At 40.9% G+C, this 21,127-nt stretch overlaps 1 protein-coding gene across 1 annotated transcript in view; it reads left to right on the top strand.

Annotated features, from left to right (window-relative positions):
- Positions 1-4,194: 4,194 nt before the first annotated feature.
- LOC132822138 (chemokine-like protein TAFA-1) overlaps positions 4,195-21,127 on the top strand; it is a 474,647-nt gene continuing 457,714 nt past the window's right edge. Inside the window, exons 1-2 of the mRNA XM_060835206.1 lie at positions 4,195-4,309; positions 4,514-4,696. Coding sequence (XP_060691189.1) covers positions 4,585-4,696 — 112 coding nt within the window. The 5' untranslated portion in view covers positions 4,195-4,309; positions 4,514-4,584. The remainder of the gene's footprint in view (positions 4,310-4,513; positions 4,697-21,127) is intronic.

Below are 21,127 nucleotides of genomic sequence, written 5' to 3' on the forward strand. Positions count from 1 at the left end.
AACTGGATGGCACAGTTGTCTCAGCAGTTAGCACTGCTACCTCTTAGCACCAGGGACCCAGGTTCAATTCTGGTCTTGAGTGACTGTCTGTGTTTCCTGTGTCTGTGTGGGTTTCCTCCCACAGTCCAAAGATGTGCAGGTTAAGTGAATTGGCTAAATTAAATTGCCCATAGTGTTAGGCGCATTAGTCGAGGTAAGTGTAGGGAAGTGAATTTAGGTGGGTTTCTCTTCGAAGAGTTGGTGTTGGCATGGTTGGACCGATGGGCCTGTTTCCACACTGTAGAAAATCTAATCTGGACAAACAAGAACCCCAAGTCAGCCTAAAGTTCTCACCCACTTGTGCGCTACAGTCACTCCAAGTAGCTATTCCTCCATCCTGACAATGAAAGCTAGGCTGTGAATTCTATTCCATCTTTGGGCACCCTCGTCCTCACTTACCTGGAATGGCATCCTACCATTACTTCTGATCTGGACACTCTAAGCTCACCCATTAAATGGTTAATTTGGGGGTTGTCACAGATAAGAAACAGTTACCCTTACAATAATTGGTTGTTGGACCTTAATTTAGCCTTACAGAAAACTCATGAAGTCCAAGGCAAAAACCATGGCCCACTTTCATTCTCAATTTTTAACCAACCTGGTAGCCACATAATACAGTAATGATGGTGTTATTGGTTACGAATGGCTATTAATCAATATCAATTAATCTGGAACGCATTCTGACATGAAGCGAGGAATTCCTCAATGCGGGAAATCTTTTGGGAAGAATAGATTCAAAGTAATCTATTTCTCGCAAGTATGTTACATTTATCATATGCCATGTCCTAAATTACTCAATCTACCCCAAAATATTATCTTGGGAAGAAATATGCATTTAGTTAGCATGGAATAAACCAATATGATCTGCTCCCATCATCTCCTTAGGGAGCATGTTCCATTGTAGAAAAGTGTGGCGCTGGAAAAAGACAGCTGTTCAGACAACATCCGAGGACCAGGAGAGCCGACGTTTCGGGACCGGCTGTGATTTTTCCAACGCCACACTTTTCGACTCTGATCGGCAGCATCTGTAGTCCTCACTTTCTCTCAGCATGTTCCATTGGTTTCCCAAAAATCTGCTGAACTAATGATTCCCCAGATCAGTGGTGAATTTATCCCCTCGCCAGTTCCTGCCATGGGGAAATAACCTGTCGTGGACGACATCAAAATAAGGAAAAAATAGATGTAATGTTATATCTTTTTTCCTGAGTGAAAAGATGTCCAATTAACATAATTGTTCTTGGGAATCCAGCTCTTCCATTGCTTCAGTCATTCTGATCGCTCTTTTCTGAATTCTTTAAATTACTGCAACGTTTTGTTTTACCGGATGAGCCGAAAATTGTACATACTGTTCCAAGTACAGTTCCACCAATAATTTACAGTTTTAAAATTACCGTCCTGGTTCAATGGTGACCCTTTTAAATACAGCTCAACACCCGAGTTTAATCATTTGTTGCCAAAACGCGATTGTTGCGATTAGTTTGAAGTGCATGGGGTTTAGAATAGCACTTGTTTATGTATCTACACAATGCAGCGACCCTTGTGTGAAGCTTTATGTTCATTCGGATAATGTCTATTGGACATCAACCTCAAATTTCCGACTTTATTTCTCAAAGAAAGCGCTCGATAAACTGAAATGCTTGAGACTGCGGTTTATTGTTTAACTGTGACATATTGGCTATTTAAAAATAAGAATCCAACTTTCTCTCTAGAGTAAATGTATTGAAGTCACAAAAAAACTCCTCAAGAGTCTGCTCGCGCGCGGAGATCTAAAGATTTTCCCCCTTGTTTCACAGTGATTCGAAAGACAGTTGTTTTTAAAATAGCAGTTTTACATATCTCCTATATATATGTGTGTATTCTGCTGCATTTTAATCAACGACGACTCGTCGTCAACTACCAACGCTGTTAAATGTAATACAGGGTTACTTTGTTTCCTATACTTCTACACGAATCAATGAGAAATACAATTAGCGATGATGAATAGATAGCAACTCAGATTAATCTTAAATAATTGATTTTATAAGTAACATTTGGCGTTCCAAGCGGACATCAAACTATTGAATGTCCAAATGCAACGTATTGAAAAAGTCAATTCTCCCACATTTCCCAGGCGAATCTGGTCGCGTACAAATCCCATATCTTAATGGAAACATAGATATCTCGTTCCAAGGAACCTATTACAGGATGTACGTGTGAACTCGAAATATAATTGGACAACTTTAAGGCTGCCTGCGGTTCCTGCACACGCGAATATATTGATATAATGTAATGTATCTGGAGCTAGGGTTGGAATGCTGTCTAACCAGCTCTAGTTAATAGCGAGGCGATGTTTCTGAATCCTTTACGGGTATGGAATGATCACTGGCAAATCGCTGCATAGCCGAAAGGGTCCTTCGCATTGGTCCACATCGGTGTTAATACCAACGAAAAAGTTCAATTATTCGGTAGAAGCAGAAATGCAACTTGCCACTTCAACAGCCTTTAAGACGCACGGTTTATTTAATTACAGTTCTGCCACTAGTTACAGCGACTTCAGACTCATTCATCAAGTGAGTGAACATTCTTCCTAGGGGCAGCGCTCCGGGGATAAGTGGCCGGTGGAGTTATCATCACCTGATATTTTCTTGTTAAGGGTTCTCTCCCACTTGCACATCCCTTCACAGTATCGACTGGCGGCAGAAATTGGTAATTGACAATTAGGTTAATTTCTGGCTTTGAGCAGAGAGTGTCGCTTTAAGACGCGGTGCCAACTTGCAGTGAAGAAAAGATGTATGAAATTCCAAACAGGGTTCGGGGTCAATGACAGGACAAACAGCACCCGATTTGTTGGAAAAGAATTGAGGAGAAAGAGAGGTCGGTTTGGTGCGTGGTATTATCTGACCACATTTTTTTGTTGTTGTTGCTGGTGTTAGACATTCTATCGAGTTTCTCAAGTGCAATGCATCGCAAAGACTGCCTGGGAGGGAGAGAAGGAGCGGGATACAATTGGCGTCCTTAACTGGGTTCTGACAGCCATTCCTCCGCCTGATGGGAACCCTGCATTGGAGAGAATAATCCGCTAGCCGGCTTCCCGGGAAAGTTGCTGCAGGTTCACATGTTCACTGTTAACGTGACCGAAGGGCAGGAGGCAACTCTATCAAGCCCATGAGACTGACCATCCTCCCTCCCCCACCCCCTCCCCAACACCCCCAGTCACACCTCTCTCTGGTTACCCCGACTTTTGCAGGTAAGGAGTGAGTGGCGGGAGAATCAAAGCCCGGGAAACAATCCCAGAGGAGGTGTGGACACACACACACACACACAGATAGACAGAGGAGGGATCGCTGCAGCACCGCCAGTACAAGGGCAAGGAGAGATTGGCGCCTCACACACACACACACCAAACAAAAAGACGGGGGGAGGGGAGGGGAATGTCTCCGTGGTCCAGTCAGAGTTAAATCAGCTCGGTGGACAGGATTGAAATCAGACTTCATTACCGCCCACGGCCCCTTGCACATGCTCACGTAGTAAACTTGTCTTAGTTTCAACGTCAGGCATGAAGGATATTTCTGTCAACTTTGACACCGACTGCCCTGATAGATGACCCGCTGCTCCCGGGAAACTTCTCAGTGGCTGGTGACGAGGCGATGCGCTGGTTCATTCCGCATCCTGCCGGGCTGTTTCCGAAGGAGGGCGCGGAGATACAGAGGCTTTGCTCTGGGGTGGGGTGTGGGTGGGTGGGTTGAGCCGGTAAGCACTGACGTGCAATCTCAGCCTTTGGACCTGGGGCAGAAGACGAGGGTTTCCGGGCTCCGCTGCTGCTTTGCTCCTTGAACGCCGTCTTATCCACCCTTTCCTCCCCGGAACCAGTGAGGGCTCCCGTCAGTACAACCCCGTAACCCGGGGAGGCTGAGAGCTGACAGCCTTTCCTTGGCATCGCTGTGGAAGCCGAGCTGCCGCCTGAGAACCGGCGAGACGTGGGTGGCACAGCGACTTTCCGGGGGCTAACTGGATCAGTCGGTTCGTGCTCAGCGGATTTCCACTTAACCCTCTCTGCACAGACATGGACCAGCCTCAGAACTGAGCAGGGAGGAGGAGGAGGAGGAGGGGTGTGTGGGGAGGCAAGTGATGGCCCGCGCCTCCCGGACACGCTTCTAGCCCAGACGTGAGAGAGCGAATGAAGTCAAGCCTGTTCTGATAAACCAATTAGTCTGCCGCTATTTTCATGGGGAAAGCGATGAGGGAGAGTCGGTAGTTCCAGCATTCTCACAGAGTTGGCCCTTTCCCATAGGTGAGTGGCTAATGCGTTCCTCGGTATAAAAACCGGCGTCGGGGTGCTCCTAGCCTGCCAACACGCTTTCTGCTTTAACCCCCCGCCCATTAAACTTGCCACTTGTATGGGATTGGACCTGGACTCAGTTTCTCTAATGTTAGGGCGATGTGTACGGATTTATTTCCTTGTAGAATTGAGACAGTTTTTTTTCTCTCTCTCTAGCTGATGCAGTTTCCGAGAGCCGAGGGGCAGCCTAAGTTTATTTCCCACTTCCTGCTTTCCAGGGAGACGCGATGGTCCCTACAATGTCCGTGTTGCTGTCTCTCTGGATAACAGCCTGCGCCCTGGTGTTCAGTCACGGAGCCCTTCCGCCAACACTCGAGCAACTTTATCTGCACCGGCCAGGTAAGCGCTTTTCAAGCCTGGGTCTGTGCTCCTGCGTGTGCAACCTGCAGAGGGGACAGAGGGAGGCAGGTCCCCAGCCCGGCTCTCATTGCCGGCCCATTCAGAGAAGGGAAGAGAAAGAGGCGAGCAGATGGGAAGGGGAGGGTGAACTTTTTCACAGCCTCCCACCTTAGCAGGAAGCAAGGGAATCAGGCAGGCTGGCTGGGAAAGGAATCTCGCTGGGAATGACCCAGATAAAATGGGAGAATATTGCAGGCAGCCGGGCCGGGGGAGGGGGGGGGGGGGGGTGGGTGGCTATAAAAATGTGAGAAGCGTGCAAGGTCCCCCTCCCAGTGCCCTGTGTAAAAGGCTGCGGGACGGAGCCGCAGTGAGACACTGACAGATCGTTTCGCCCGTCAGCCTCTGAAAGGCCGGGATCAGGGCACGCAAAGTTGATAAATGTCTGAGCTTAGAGGTTCCTCCTGTGAATCTCCAGCAGATGCCTCCTCTGCAGCAAGACGGAGCGCAGTTCGACCCCCCGCAAACAGCCCCGTGTCTCCTCTCTCTCCCCGCCACATACAGCCCGCTGCAGTGACAGACGCGTGTCGTTTGACATGATCGAGAGCCCCGTTCAAATCGCCCTCCACTTTGTCGAGGAGTGAAGCGAGTGCCAATCTGCTGGTGTCAGGTCTCCCCCTGTCTCTCATGTCACCAGCCACCGCGTACGCACGGGGAAGGGATCGAGCTCCGATCTGTGAAGGAATCCTCCAGTCCCCAGCTCAGTGCCTGGTGACAAGCAGCACATCGACAAGGACGAGCTTTGGAAAGCTCGGCGCCGCGTTCGCTACTCCCCGAATTACAGCTGCTTCCACATCCCTATTCCTGGAATGTGGGTTTTTTTTTAAAACAACAGAAAGGCTAACAGGCTACAATATGCAAGTGAGAATCTATTGATCCTCCGACTGACGTTATTGACTTCCTTTGGCGGAATTGCTCTCCCTTTTGTGTTGTCTGTCTACACCAGAGACTAGAGACTTTGTTCAGGCAAATTTCACCCTGGAAATAATCGGCGACAGTCGAGTTTGATCAGGAAACCACTAGCTTAACGTGCCTTATTTCCCACAGAAAGTGCAGCTCCACTGAATACCAGCTCTGTCGATAGGATATAACAAGCATGAGATATTAGCATGTACAAGAGCAAGGGGGAAATCGTGGTCTTTTTTTTACCACAAGTAATAAGATTTTCTCGAGACAGCAAACAAAACCGACAAATCAATTGACACGGGCAGATGAAAGGGTTCAGTCTCTCTCATTGGTTTCCTGGGATGTATGAAGCAACTCGCCTGATTTAGATCCCCATGCTTACAACCGCCAGTCTGCACCACCGGGGACAATTACTGCTGTTGGCAGAGTTCAAATGGTCAGCTCAGAGTGGCTTTCACTCTGAACTGCCAACGTCGGGTTTTCAATACCTCCCACCCGCCAGGAGGAAAATCCTCGTGTAGAACCTGGAAAGCGCTCTCGCATGTCCTGTACAGCTGTCTGGCTGTTAGTTGTACCTGGGGAGGGACATAACCAGCGCTGCAGAACTCTGCTACTTGGGCGCTTGCATTGAGAAGTTTTCCCGAAATCTCTTTGCCCCTCACTTTGTGAATCAGTTCTACCCAGTTGTCCCATACTTAGCATTGACACACGACTGTTTTGCCAAGTAGACATTCACTTTGATAAATTATTTCGCTGCTGCAGTTTGAGATTGAACCTGTTCCCTGAGGTGTGTCATAAGATGTCCAAACGGGTTGACCAAGATAATTTAAAATTGTACCCGTTTGCTCCTAAGAATATGGTTTAATTGTGCACACATGTCAGCTGTTTTTCAACCATTAGTTCCAATGTTGACATTTTGGCACGAATACTTAATGAACTTAAATAATTCCCCAATTAAATTCCAGCCACTGCTACAATGTTATTAGTGAGATGGTTTCATGATTAAAGGCCTTCTGGGTTTTGAGGGTGTTAAATGCTTTTTACATGTGTTGGAGGGTCACACTGGTCAAAGTCAACTTTGATTTGAGGATTGGGAGCAACTTACCCTTTTCCAAGTCAGTTGATAGGGGCAGGCACTTTCTGATCCCTCATTGTGAATAGAGGTATGGAATTCCCTTCCCACAGGGCTCTTCTGTGTAACAGGGGATTTAGTCCAAACAGCAGTGAAAACAAGCAGATGCAATCATAATATATCAAATGACTTCTATCTGGAATTCATTTTTTACATTTTTAATTATTGGAGATCTATTTTTACACAGGTTTGTGAGATTTTGCTTTGTTAGTGCAGTTTGTAATTAAAACAGAAACCATGTCAATCTTTAATGGATTAGCACAATGTTAGAGGAAAGGGATGTGGTAACAGGCTAGGTACATGTGATCAGGACTACCGCTCCTATGGAGGCTAAACTCCAATACAGAAATGGGGCTGTCTCTGCTGGTAATATTATGATATAATTATTTGGATGGGACACATAGAGGTTACTGATCCACTGCGGTTTTTTTTAAAGGTACAATAATCTAATAGTCAGAAACTCCTTTTTGCAAATTATTCATTTTTGGGAAACGCTGGGGTTAAGGCCACACCAGCATTTGTTGCCCATCTGTAATTGCCCTGGAGAACGTGCTGCAAGCTACTGCAGTTCAGGTGGTGCAGGTTGACTGTTGCCACAATTATGACCCAGTGATAAATTTACATAGCAGAATGCTGTGTGGCTTGGTGGGTAACTTGCAGGTATTGTGTCAGCTGCCTTGTGCCTTGAATGGATACAGGTTGCAGGTTTGGAAGGTACTGATGCATTGTAAGTTGTAGATTAGATACAGGCTGTCACTGTGCACTTGAGGTAAGGAGTGATTATTGAAGGTGACAGATGGGGCCCAATCAAATGGAATGCTTTGTTCTGGAGCTTGTTGAGCTTCTTGAGGAGTGTTGGAGCAGCATTCGTTTTGGCAATTAAAGATTATTGCATCACATTCATGACTAATGGCTTGTAGTGGTAGGTGGGAAACAGGATTTAAATTACTTTTCAGAGAGTTCCTAATCTCTGACATGGTCTTGTAGCCACTGTATTAATATATGACTGCCTTTGCTCAGTTTGTTGCCAATGGTAACTCTCTAGGATGGCTTTAGGAGATTCAGTGATGGTAATGCATTGAATGTCAAGGGGAAATGGTTAGATTGTCTTGTTGACCATGCTGTGTCACTTGTGGCATGGATGACACACTTATCTGAGGAGTTGTGAATGGTGCTGCGTGCTGTGCAGTCATCAGCAAACATCCCCATTTCTAACCTGTTGATGGAGGGAAGGTCATTGAAGCAGCTGAAGATATTTGGGCCTAGGATAAGACACCGAAAAACTTGTAGGACTGTGGTATATCCTTCTGAATCAGGAGGCCCAAAGTCAAGTCAGACCTGCTCCAAAGATGTGTAATAACATATGTGAACTTATTTTAATTGGGAAAATATCTATCTGAGGAACTTCTGTAGTGATGGTCTTGGACTGACATGATTAACCTCCAATGATAATAGCAATCTTTCATCTGTCCTAGGTGTGACTCCAACCAATGGAGAGAATTTCCCCTTTTCCCATTCTGCTGAGTTTCCAGGCTGCCTTGATATCAAGGGCAGTCACACACTCCTCACATCTGGTGTTCATCTGTCGTGATAATCTATGGGCAAAAGCTATCATGAAGTCAGGAGTTTTGGTGGTCTTGGTGAAACCCAAACTTAGACACAGTGGTCAGGACATTACTATGTCAATACAGCTTGACAGGCCTGTCAACAACATAGTCTCCCATATGTTTTGGTGGCAAATAGACTGAGGGTGTAATTGGCCAGGCTGGAATTGATGTGATTTTTAACAATGGACAGAACATGCCCATTCAATTCTCCTCATTGTCGAGTAGATGTCATTGCCATAGCTGTAATAGAATAGCTGGTCTAGGCTGGCACTAGAGTACAAGACTTTAGTACTAATATGAGAATATTAATTTGATGTGATTCACTGGCGATGAAATTGCTTGTTTAGATTGGGGCTGTCTATATTGCATGACCTCTGATGTTTAGCATGCAAATAGTCTTGTGTTCTAACAGTATTGGGCTTACACTGTACACTTTTAGGTAAACCTGGAGCAGGCCAGGAGATTATGTATTGTTGTTGAATACAACTCTGTTTCTAATGGCCCATAATGCCCAATCTTGAATTGCTAGATCTGTTTTGAAATCTATCCCATTTAGCATGGTGCTGGTGCCATGCATCAAGGAGTGTATCCTCAATGTGAAGACTGAATTATATTTCCACAAGGATTGATTGGTGGTTACTCCTACAAATGCTGGCATCGACAATTACATCTGTAACAGATAGATGGATGTTCCCCTCTTTTTAGTTGCTGCAGTGCCTGCTATAGGCTTGGTCTAATAATTATGTCCTTCTGGACTCTGTCTGTATTGGTACCATTGAACTATTTCTGATGGACGTTGAGGTTTTCCAGCCAAAATACTTTTTATACCTTTTCCACTTACAATGCTTCTTTCAATTGTTGTTCAGCATGATTCATCAGCTGAGGGGGAAGTTGTTCTATATACTGTAAAAATAAATCAGACAACCATAAATAAAAGGAAATAATGGGGTTGTAAGCAGTCTTTTATTTCAGCCAACAGCTGACAATTTTAAACCCATGGTGTTTTTGCCTTGTCATACATTAGCCTACACATTTACAACATATGTTGTACTGTACTGCCCAAATGTTTGCTCATAAACTATTGAATATGTTCTCAGTACATTTGAAATGGCTCCAACATAAATGTTAAATATTTTTAATCAAATGCCAATTACATTGAATACAGATGTTTATTGCAAGACCTAAAAATAGCAGTTTCTTTGGAAACATTAGTTTCATCTCTATCTGCAAGTTCAGATGACAATTTTAACTATTCAGGTTTCCCTGTTTGTAGTTTCTGTCATTTTAATTTGATTGAAAAGATCACAACCTTGCACTTGCTTTTAGGAATTCATGTATTCTTCATATGGTACTATTGAAGTCTTTCAATTTTAATTTATTAAGTTGGCTTAGACTTGCTCACTTCAGATTTCTGGGCTAATCTATTAATCTCATTGTAAATGTTTACCAATCATAACTTGGGTGCTTCTGAATGGTAGAGATTTAGGGCATATAATTTGCAATTTTACAAAGATGATTTTTGTCTTGGCAAAATGGATTTAGCTTATGAAATTTGATGTTGTAAGGAGACTGCTTGCCATTTGAAATATTTTGCATTTTGAAAGTAGTTACATGCCTTGCATCACAATAAAAATCAGCATTAAAAACAAATGACAATTGGCAGGCAATAATTAAAACAGCTTTTATTAAAAGTATTGCATAAATTTTGGCATTTTAGAATGATTTGGAAAGAAAAAAAAAAGAAGTGCCCATCCCCCCCAAAAAATTAGCTGGTTAAAAAAAAACTAGGTTTTATTTCAGGTTCTGGTGGCTTAACCATGGAGTATTCCAAACTCATGGTTTTGAGGTCTGAACAAATGCATGCTAATCGTGGAATAAGGCAAGTTTGGAAGAATGCAGAATTTATGGATGGTTGTAAGACTGAAGGAAGCTACAGCAGTTGGCAGAGCAAGGCTATTTGAGTTGGTTTGGAGAGGGCGGGAGAGAGGAACATGTACAAAACAAAGCTTTACATGTTAGGGTATGGATGGTCTTGGAACTAAAGCAAATCCAGGGATGTCAAGTAAACAGGACCTGATGTAATGACAGGACAGCAGCATTTTGGGTGAACAGCTGTAAAAGGTGCATGGAGGATGAGAAACCAGCCAAAAGTACTGGGATCATTGAGCCTCAAAGTAACATAAGTGATATGGATCTAATCGGTGAAGATGACAGGAAAACTTATATGCATTCCAATCCATGAGTTAATTATAATTTTGGTGTGAATATTCATCATACCTCACTGACCGTGACATTATACCTCTAATTTCTGACCTTTAACAGAAGGAACATTGTAGTTGTTGCTGTTGTTGTTTGCTGGATAAATCAGTTGGGGCAGCTTTGTGAAGGCACAACAGTGAACATCTGATTTTAGTCTTTAATGCTTCTTCACATTCATTATAAATTGATGTAATTTTTTCATTGATTTTGTCTTTCTTTAATCTCAAAGTGTATGTGTGCATGTGTGACATGAATAGCAATAAATCAAGAAGTCCTAAACATTGTTAAGACAAACAGTCTCTCATATTTGAGCTCAATTATTATCATCAAACATCCAGTTGGGGGTAATGACATAATAACATGGCTTTATTTCTTAAAATCTATATGTTACAAATGTGATTTTTTGATTTTGTTTGCCTTCACACAATTTAAATTTTTAATTAAAAAATTCTTTCACTTTTTGGTGGAGTTGTGTATAGTTTGGAGATGGAGAGTGGAGGTAGGGGAGGAGGAAGGAAATAGTCTTGTGTTCTTTGGTATAATCAGCTGTATCTCTAATTAAAAATTAAATGCATTGGAATATTTCTTCCATACACTGCCACTTAATATTGCTTTGAATGTTGAAATTCCTAAGTTTATTATTTAATTAGATTCTGCTTAAACTCTGATAGATAATGAATATATTGGGTCAATAGCATATTATAGAAATGTCCATGAGAGAGGCTGATCAATAACTTAATTGGTAACATAGTTCACAAGTGGTTATAGTTATCCAAGCAGCAGAAATATTTATTATATCTAATATGGGCATCTATTGATTGTTACACTTTCCCAATAGATACAGGCAACTGAATAATGTTGAAGTGATGTCTCAAATACAATATCGCAAAAAATCAGCTTGTTTGCACGTGACAACTAGGACTAGCATTGTCGATGCAAATGGCTAATATATAAAATGTTAGACAACATTTTATGTAACAGTATGCAAACAAAAGACATGTTCTGGCAGATTGATATGTTAGTGTGTGAAATATAGTGTCACACATTTTGCAACATGTTCATTGGCTGTGGAACTGTTCAGACAATGTTTTGCTCTGGAGCAGGTGATTCGCAACAGCATTTAGCTGTTAAGAGTTTATATTGGTGTGATTCGAGCAATCTTATCTGAGGAAATTTTCATGGTATATCATTTACTATTGGACTGAGAAATGCTGTCTATTTGTTTCAATTAATGTTAAACTTTTCATTGTTTTGTATTCTAGAGAATCATTGTTGAAATGCGCTAAAACATTTTTTTAAGCATGTTAAATATTGTTAAAGTAATTGCATGTGAAGGTTTCAAGAACATGTATGGATATCTGCACTTGTTTCTAGCTCCTGTGTTCTGAGAGCAAGGAAACATTGTCCTGTGGATATAACCACTCAAAGTTGGATTACATTAAATGAAATGATTACCATTGGGAATTGGGAAGAAATTTTAGTTTTATCATTCTGAAAGTTTTATTTAATCCTTTCCTCACCCCTCTCACAGTTAATTGGAGACACTCCATGGCAGTATGGATTATACATAGTCTCTTGGAAACAGCAGGCTTTAGTGTGTTTTTATTTTTCGGTCTAAACATGTGAACTGACAGTACATCTGTTGGTTTTAATTCTGGGCTTCTTCCTTTCCTTGCCAATAACAACTGTAATTTATTCACCTTGGGGTATGGTAGCATAATAGTTATGTATCTAGATTAGTAATCCAGAGATAAAAGTTCAAATCTCAAGGCTGAGCAATTTGAATTCAATTAATTGAATGTAAATGTGGACTTTACTGTTGGCAATGGCAAAACTAGTGTAATTGGAGAAGTAAATAGTTACAGAGAACATAATATGAATCACTGATGTCATTTTAAAAGAAAGGATATCATTATGCAATCTGGCCTGTCTTGACTCCAGATTCAGAACAACATGGTTTATACCTAACTGCCTTCTGCAACCATTCAGTTATTTGCAAGAAGTAAGCTTATCATCATCATCATCATCTGTTCAATGGCAATTCAGAATGGGCAATAAACGTAGACTTCTCCATTGATGCTTCCAGCCCAGGAACTACTAAATCATTTTACTAGGGGAAAATTTGTTTTACTGATAGTGTAGTTAGGAAAGATGATTACTTAATAAAATCTTTGCTTTCTCTATTAATCACATTTGCATTTCCTTTATATGAGAGAAAGAGAGGCTAAGCAACTTGGTGGGAGATACATATAGATAGAGGAATTCACTAATGTTGTCATTCGATGCCAAATGGTTTCATTTTTTAATGTAGATTATTTGTTTCACTAGTCCAATTAATTTTCATAATATCTTAAACTTATTTATCTTGTTCTTAAAATCTCTGAATGCAAGCTTTCAAGCATTGCTGAAGAATCACAATGTGATTATCTAATGTGATAACAGTGTATTATATATTGGAATTTGTCATTTTGGAAATATGCTCATCTGGCTACTTGAAAGACAAGTTAACGAGTCAAAATCATAACAGTGGGAACGGTATTTATATAATATTTTGTTTGCAACATTTCAATCACATAATGTACAAATTCCAAAACAAATAGGGATGTTTGTTTTTGTTTTTTTTATTGACATTGCCTAGACTGGTGCTGTCCATTGCTCCCTCTCAATAAATCTAGAATTCCACTGTAGCACACATTCAATTTATTATGGATCAAGTGAAGCCATTTGTCAGTGTGCAAAATACCCCAGTGGTCTGTTCAGTTAGTAAAGACCCAGGCAATGTTACGACTCCTTTGCTGTCAAGTTGTCTTGTCTGATATCCTTAGCACTCACTTAGGGAGAGTCATGATGTCAAAAATGTACCAAGTTGTTTACAGCTTTAAAAATAATCAACACAATTCTGCAGAATATCTTATATACATTAACGTTGTTAAAATGCTAGATGTGAGCATTAGAAATATAAGTGAACAAGTCATGCAACACATTGACCCAAGATTAATGCAACCCATCTCCGTAAATTAATTTAAGTAGAAGAATGGATGTTTGTGTGACAATTATCCACCTAAAGTCACCATAAGTTTTTTTTAATAGTGAGGATGTAATGTTCCCTTCTGAGTAAACTGTTAAATATTTTAATCAATTTAAGTAAAGATATGATTTTTCTAACCTAGTAGGTTATGAATCAATGTGGGGGGCACGGGGTGGTGAGTAGAGGTGCAAGAGAGAAACAGAAAAATAAATTGATTGTTTTGTATCTCAGTGATTGAATTATTAAACAAAGCAGACCAAATGAAGTACAGTTATGAAAATACTATGCAGTTAGTCTGGTCACCAAAAGCAATCTTGTTCACGATGTTACCCAATTTTTTATTTTCAAATAAAAGTATTTGACATGCTGTTGCTAGAACCATTTATACAGACACGTCCTTCCAACAACCCAGATAGTTACAGCTTTATCATACGTCTGTCAGTTTGGGAAACTACATAACAATGAGAGCTTGTGCATTAAAGTCAAATTGCTTTTCTGGTATTGGCATTTAAAGTTTCACTTGTGGCAAATGTCATTTGTTTATTTATGCTTTCCACTGAAAAATACCAAAATGCTTTGCATTCAAGCAATCAAATTCTAATAAGAATAGGATCGGCCTATCAGATAAAAAATGTGGAATCTGACCTCAAAATAGTATGGGTGGAGATAGTATTATGATGGAGCCACAGAAGTTCTAGCAATATTTATGAATCAATTTAAAATATTCAAATATTCATAAAGTAAACAGACATATTTGGTGAAGCATTCTTCATTTTATTTTCAAGCATGCTAATTGTTTTAAAAGAAAATCAAATTTAATTTTTGGCATGGCTACTCTGTGTTAGTTTGTTATGTTAATAGGATCAAATTTGTCTGTGCATTTGGACACTGGAGTATTCATAAAAGAAATGTGAAAAAAGTAGCACAACAGGATGTGAAAATATAATAGACATAATTTGGAAGAAAATTTAAAGTTAATACTCTGTATAATATCTATCAATTTCTATCATTTGAAGTTTGGGTCATCATGTATTGAAATGGTAATGTGAAAATTCACAGTTTGTAAAAGGAAAGAAACCATGTAATATAAACCAGGTGAAAGAAATCACAATTATAAATACTGCTTCCACTGGATCTCCACTATTATAGTACACAATGGCCATTTTTAACAATGGCCATTTGCTGCCAATTACATTAGGTGATAGTCTCTTTTCCATATTAAAACAGGCATATAATATATATCAATAAATGGATACACAGGTGTCTAGCATATATACCAGAAAATCAATATGCAGTCAACCAGCCTAGATAAAACTCATTTTTCAGAGTTATTAGGATGTTGATGATTGTTCACAAATAAATGGCAGCTGGCAATTTTCAGCCTTTTTTTGGGACTCCAGGAAAGGATTTTGGGGGGGTAATTGGCGAGTTCATAAATTTGCATGGAGTGTTTGAATTATAATTTCACTGGACTTTCTGTAGAACTCAGTTATTTTAGAAGATGAACAAAGGAAGAATGTTAAGTAGATGTTGTTTGAACTGACGTAATACCCAAGCTCGTGATTGCCTTCAAACCTGCATCTACTGAAAGAGGCATGTGAATAAGTATTTCTGTGAAGGATGCTTTATTACAAAACTATAGGGCTATTTTCCACCTACCAGCTGGGAGGTAATGTGGCAGATTGTGCCTCATAAATCATACAGAACTCAGTTGATTTTGTTCTCATTGCTTTTGATTTCAGTGGGCTAGAAATCATGAGTTCCATTACATTGTTGCTAATTGCCTTTTTTATCACATTACCAGCCAGGCAAAATTCATTGAAGCCAATTGTGAAAAGTTGACACATGCTAGAATCTAGTCCCCAATCTAACTGCTTCACAGGCATGGAACAATCAGGGTGAAGCAAAATCACCAGAGTACCCTGTCAAAATTTTATAAAATGCCGGATGCAAAAAAGATATGTGTTGCAGGGGACATCTGCAACATCAATCAATCTGAAACTCATGGATGTATCAAGCAGATGCATCACTTTTACCCATGGTAATTGAAAAGCTCATGAAAGGAAGAATAAATTTGCATCTCTCCAGCATTTTAGTTTAATAATTTATCTCGAAGCAAACACCTGTGACCATGAAGCATTTCTTTTTGGTACCAGACGGAAATCTAGGCCCTAGATCCAGAATGTGCTATTTTTGTAAAATCAATCAAAGTTCTTGCAAGTACAAGGCATGGTCTGGCGTCCAAGTTATGTTAAGGATTCCTATAATTATTAGCTTTGCCCCAAGGAGCTACAAAAGAAATGCTGCATGAACGCTCAGCTTTACTTTAAACCACAGCGAAGGATCAGTTGTCTCTTTCCTTGTTTCTTCGGCAGCAGTTGAACTGTTCATTTTAAATAAACCACTTTGACTCCATTATTTGATTCACAACATTGAAAGCAAGGTGTAAACTGTTTTAAAACCAAGGATATTATCTTGAACTCTGGCTGGTTAGACATTCAGCATGTCCACAGCTAGCCACTGGGCACAGGTAAAGAGATGCACACTCTACCAGAGTAATTATTGAACATAACATAGGCATGATATATGTGTAGGTAGACCAAATACTATACTTTGCTTGTTAGGCATAGTTTTTGGGATCATTTTAGTTAGCTATATAATGCACATTTTTTCATCATTCTAAGCTTTTATTTACAGATGAGCCTTCATCAGTTGGATAAACAATTTTTGTATTCAGGTGGAGAAACTCGAAGTCTAATCTGCTGATCTAATTACATCTCCTGTTTGTTACCTGAAATTATTTCAAGTATCTCTAAATTGGGATTGATTAAAATCACCCAAAAAATGCTGCTAGTTATCTTTGGATGAGCTGATGAAGTTTGGATGCTATCTTATCTTGTTATTGAGTCTGACTTGGCACTGTAGTACATGAATAATGTTTATTAATGTGACTAGTGCTCTCAGATGCTAAAGAGTAATTCACTCAGTTGGGATCAGAGCATTGATAAGTTCTCACTTGGCGCAACTTCTTTGAAAGCTGAAATTTTGGCACAAAAAAAGTTAACAGTACAGTTTTATTAAGTTTGTCTTAGGCAGGCTACAACAATATTGGGTAGGGACTGAAGATTGTTGTTTGGAGGTGGATGTTTGAGGGTATATCCATTTGGTCATGTGGGAGTATTTCAAACAGCAGCTGGTAAGAGTTCAGGAGCAGCACGTTCCTATGAGAATGAAGGATAGCTATAGCAAGTTACGTGAACCTTGGACGACTAGGGATGTTAAGGAATGTTTGTTCAAAAAAGAAGCATATGGAAGGTCTAGGAGGATAGGAACTGACCAAGCCCTTGAAGTAAATAAGAGAAGTTGGAAAGAACGTAAGCAAGGAATTAGAAGGGGTAAAAGGGGTCATGAAAAGTCATTAGCAAATGAGATTAAGGAGAATCCCAAGGCTTTTTATGCACATGAAAAAAAACACAAACGTAACCAGGGAATAGGGTGGCCCACTCAAGGACAAAGGAGCGATGGTATATGTGGAGCTAGAAGTGGTAGGTGAGCACTTAAATGAATAGTTTGTATTGGTATTCACCAAACAGAAGAATGATCTCAGGGAAGTGTGAGTTGAATTTCTCAGCCAACTTGCTATTAGAAAGGAAAAGGTATTGTGCATCTTAAAAATTATTAAGATAGGTAAGTCCCCGGGTCCTGATAGAATCTATCCCAGAATATTGAGGGAGGCAAAAGAACAAGTTACAATCCTGTAAGCCTTACATTGGTGGAGGGAAATTATTGGAAATGATTCTCCGGGGCAAGATCTATAAGCATTTAGAAACAAACGGACATGACGAGCGATAAACAGGGTACAAGGGAGATCATGCCTCAGTAACTTGATCAAGTTTTTTGAGGAGGTAATGAAGATGACTGATGAGAGAAAAGTGGTTGATGTTGTCACCCTGGACTTCAGTAAAGCCTTTGACAAGGTTACTCATAGCAGACTGGTGCAAAAGCTGTAGTCACATTGTATCAGGAGTGAGCTGGCAAGACAGGTAGAAAACTAGCTTAGTCATAGGCAACAAAGCGTAATGGTGAAGGATGCCTGTTGGAATGAAGGTTTGTGACTAGTGGTGTTCCACTGGGATCAGTGCTGGGACCTCTACTGTTTTTGATCTACATAAATGATTTGGATGAATATGTAGCTGTTCCAATTAGTAAGTTTGCAGATGATACAATGATTGGTGGAGTTGCAGATAGTGAGGAGAATTGTCAGAGGAAATAGATCAATTGGAGGCATGAGCAAAAAAATGGCAGATGGAGTTTAATCCAAACAAATGTGAGGTGATGCAGTTTGGAAGATCAAGTGAATATCAGAACCCTTAGGTGTATTGATATACTGTACAGAGTGATCTAGGTATGCAGGTCCACAGATCACTGAAGGTGTCAGAGCAGATAGATAAGGAAATAAAAAAGGTCTATGGCATGCTTTCTTTCATAAGAAGGAGCATTAAGTATAAGAATAGACAAGTTATTCTGCAGCTTTAATGAACTTTAGTTTGACCACGCTTGGAATATTGCATACAGTACTGATCCTCAAATTACCAGAAGGATGTGGATGCTTTGGAGAAGGTACAGAAAAGGTTTACCATGATGTTGCCTAGAATGGGGTGTTTTTATTATGAAGAAAGATTGGATAGACTAGGTTTCTTTGCACTGGAAAGAGGGAGATTGACAGGTGACTTGATAGATGTTTATAAGATTGTGAATGGCATGGATAGAGTGGAAAGTATGAGGCTTTTTTCCCAGGGTGGAGAGGTCAATCACTGGGGGACACAGGTTCAAGGTATGGCGGGGGGGTAAGTTTAAAAGAGATAAATGAGGCATGCTTTGCACAGGCAGGATGGTGAGTGCCTGGAACACCCTGCCAGAGGAGGTAGTGGAAGCAGACACTAGAGTAGCATTCAAGAAGCACCTGGACAAATACATGAATAGGAAGGGAATAGAGGGATATGGACTCTGTAAGTTAAGACAGTTTTAATATGGAAGGGTAAAATATGTCGGCACAGGACTGAAGGGCCTGTTCCTGTGCTGTGTTGTTCTTTGTTCATTGTCTATCAAGAAACAACCTCTCCTATCAGGTTATATTGTAGTATCTTATATTCTTCAGTTTCACAAGATGTTCTGTCCTTTTCAAAGGAGTGAACTCCCAGTTATACATTCATTCTGGTTATTACAATGAAACTGATTACAGAAGCCTCATCAACAATCATTTTGCTCTCAAACAGATATCATACTTGCATCTAAGATCGAATGTCATTTGCCTTGATATTTACCATGAATACAAGGAGGCCATGTGGGAGCAAAGCAGAGATGATTGTGATTTGACAAGGAACTGCTGATTATTTTAAAAAACTTGTCTCTTCTCGCGCTGCCACTTGCCTTGCAGCTTGCCAAACTGATAGTCTGATCAATAGGTTGGAGGGTTGGCTCAACTGCAGAGAGGTCACAGCTGGGAACCGTGGGAACAGGCTTCTCAAATGGGAAGGGAACATCAACAGATTACGATCCCCATGGCATTTCGGGGTCGGGTGTAGGGGGGTACAAGATGAGTTTAGTAACAGGGTGATTGGTGATCGGGGCTACAGGAGAAGTTAAAAGATTTTCTTGAAGAGTTGTTTGGGAAATTCCACCTTTCCCTGACCCACAAATGGTAGCAGAAGTGCCACTTTCTTTTGAACCCTGGCTACTCCCTGCTTTGAATCAAATGCCAAGATGTTTGCTGTGAAGAAGGACATGGAAGATATAGAATGTAGGAAAATAGATGGTGACATCTTGAAAAATGTCCATATTACAGAGGAAGAAGTGCTGGATGTCTTAAAATGCATAAAGGTGGATAAATCCCTAGGTATACCCGAGAATTCTTTGGGAAGCCACGGAAGTGATTGCTGGGCCCCTTGCTGAGATATTTGGATCATCGATAGTCACAGGTGAGGTGCCAGAAGACAGGAGGTTGGCTAACGTGGTGCCACTATTTAAGAAAGGTGGTAAGGCAAAGGCAGGGAACTGTAGACTGGTGAGTCTGATATCGGTGGTGGGCAAGTTGTTGGAGGAAATCCTGAGGAACAGGATTTACATGTATTTGGAAAGGCAAGGACTGATTAAGAGTAGTCAACTTGGCTTTGTGCATGGGAAATCATGTCTCACAAATTTGACTGAGTGTTTTGAAGAAGTAACAAAGAGGATTGATGAGGGCAGAGCGGTAGATGTGATCTTCATGGACTTCAGTAAGGCATTCAACAAGGTTCCCCATGGGAGATTGATTAGCAAGGTTGGATCAAATGGAATACAAGGAGAACTAGCCATTTGAGAATAGAACTGGCTCAAAGGTAGAAGACAGAGGGTGGAGGTGGAGGGTTGTTTTTCAGACTGGAGGCCTGTGACCAGTGGAGTGCCACAATGATCGGTGCTGGGTCCACTACTTTTTATCATTTGTATAAAATTATTTGAATGTGAACATAGGAGGTACAGTTAGTAAGTTTGCAGATGACACCAAAATTGGAGGTATAGTGGATAGTGACGAAGGCCACCTCAGAGTACAATGGGATCTTGATCAGGTGGCCAATGGGCTGAAGAGTGGCAGAAGGAATTTAATTTAGCTAAATGTAAGGTGCTGCATTTTGGAAAGGCAAAATCAGGGAAGGACTTATACACTTAATGGTAAGGTCCTGGGAAGTATTGCTGAACAAAGACTCCTTGGAGTGAAGGTTCATACTTCCTTCAGAATGGAGTCACAGATAGATAGGATAGTGAAGAAAGCATTTGTTATGCTTTTCTTTATTGGTCAGAGTAATTGAGTATCAGAGTTGGGAGGTCATGTTGTGGCTGTACAGGACTTTGGTTAGGCCACTTTTGGAATATTGCGTGTAATTCTGGTCTCCCTCCCAAAGGAAAGAGTTATGAAACTTGAAAGGGTTCAGAAAAGATTTACAAGGATGTTGCCAAAGTTGGCAGATTTGAGCTATGGGGAGAGACCGAATAGGCTAGGGCTGTTTTCCCTGGAGCGTTGGAGGCTGAGGGGTGACCTTATAGACGTTTATAAAATCATGAGGAGCATGGATAGGGTAAATAGACAAAGTATTTTCCCTGGAGTGGGGGAGTCCAGAACTAGAGGGCATAGATTTAGGGCAAGAGGGGAAAGATTTAAAAGGGACCTAAGGGGCAATATGTTCCCTCAGAGGGTGGTGCATGTAAGGAATGAGCTGCCAGAGGAAGTAGTGGATGCTGATATAATTACATTTAAAAGGTATCTGGATGTGTATATGAATAGGAAGGGTTTAGAGGGATATGGACCAAGTGGTTGCAAATGGGACTAGATTAACTTAGGATATCTGGTTGGCATGGATGAGTTGGACCGAAGTTGTTTCTGTGCTGTACATCTCTATGAGACTTCA

This window comes from Hemiscyllium ocellatum, chromosome 14 (assembly GCF_020745735.1).
Source record: "Hemiscyllium ocellatum isolate sHemOce1 chromosome 14, sHemOce1.pat.X.cur, whole genome shotgun sequence".
NCBI lineage: Eukaryota > Metazoa > Chordata > Chondrichthyes > Orectolobiformes > Hemiscylliidae > Hemiscyllium > Hemiscyllium ocellatum.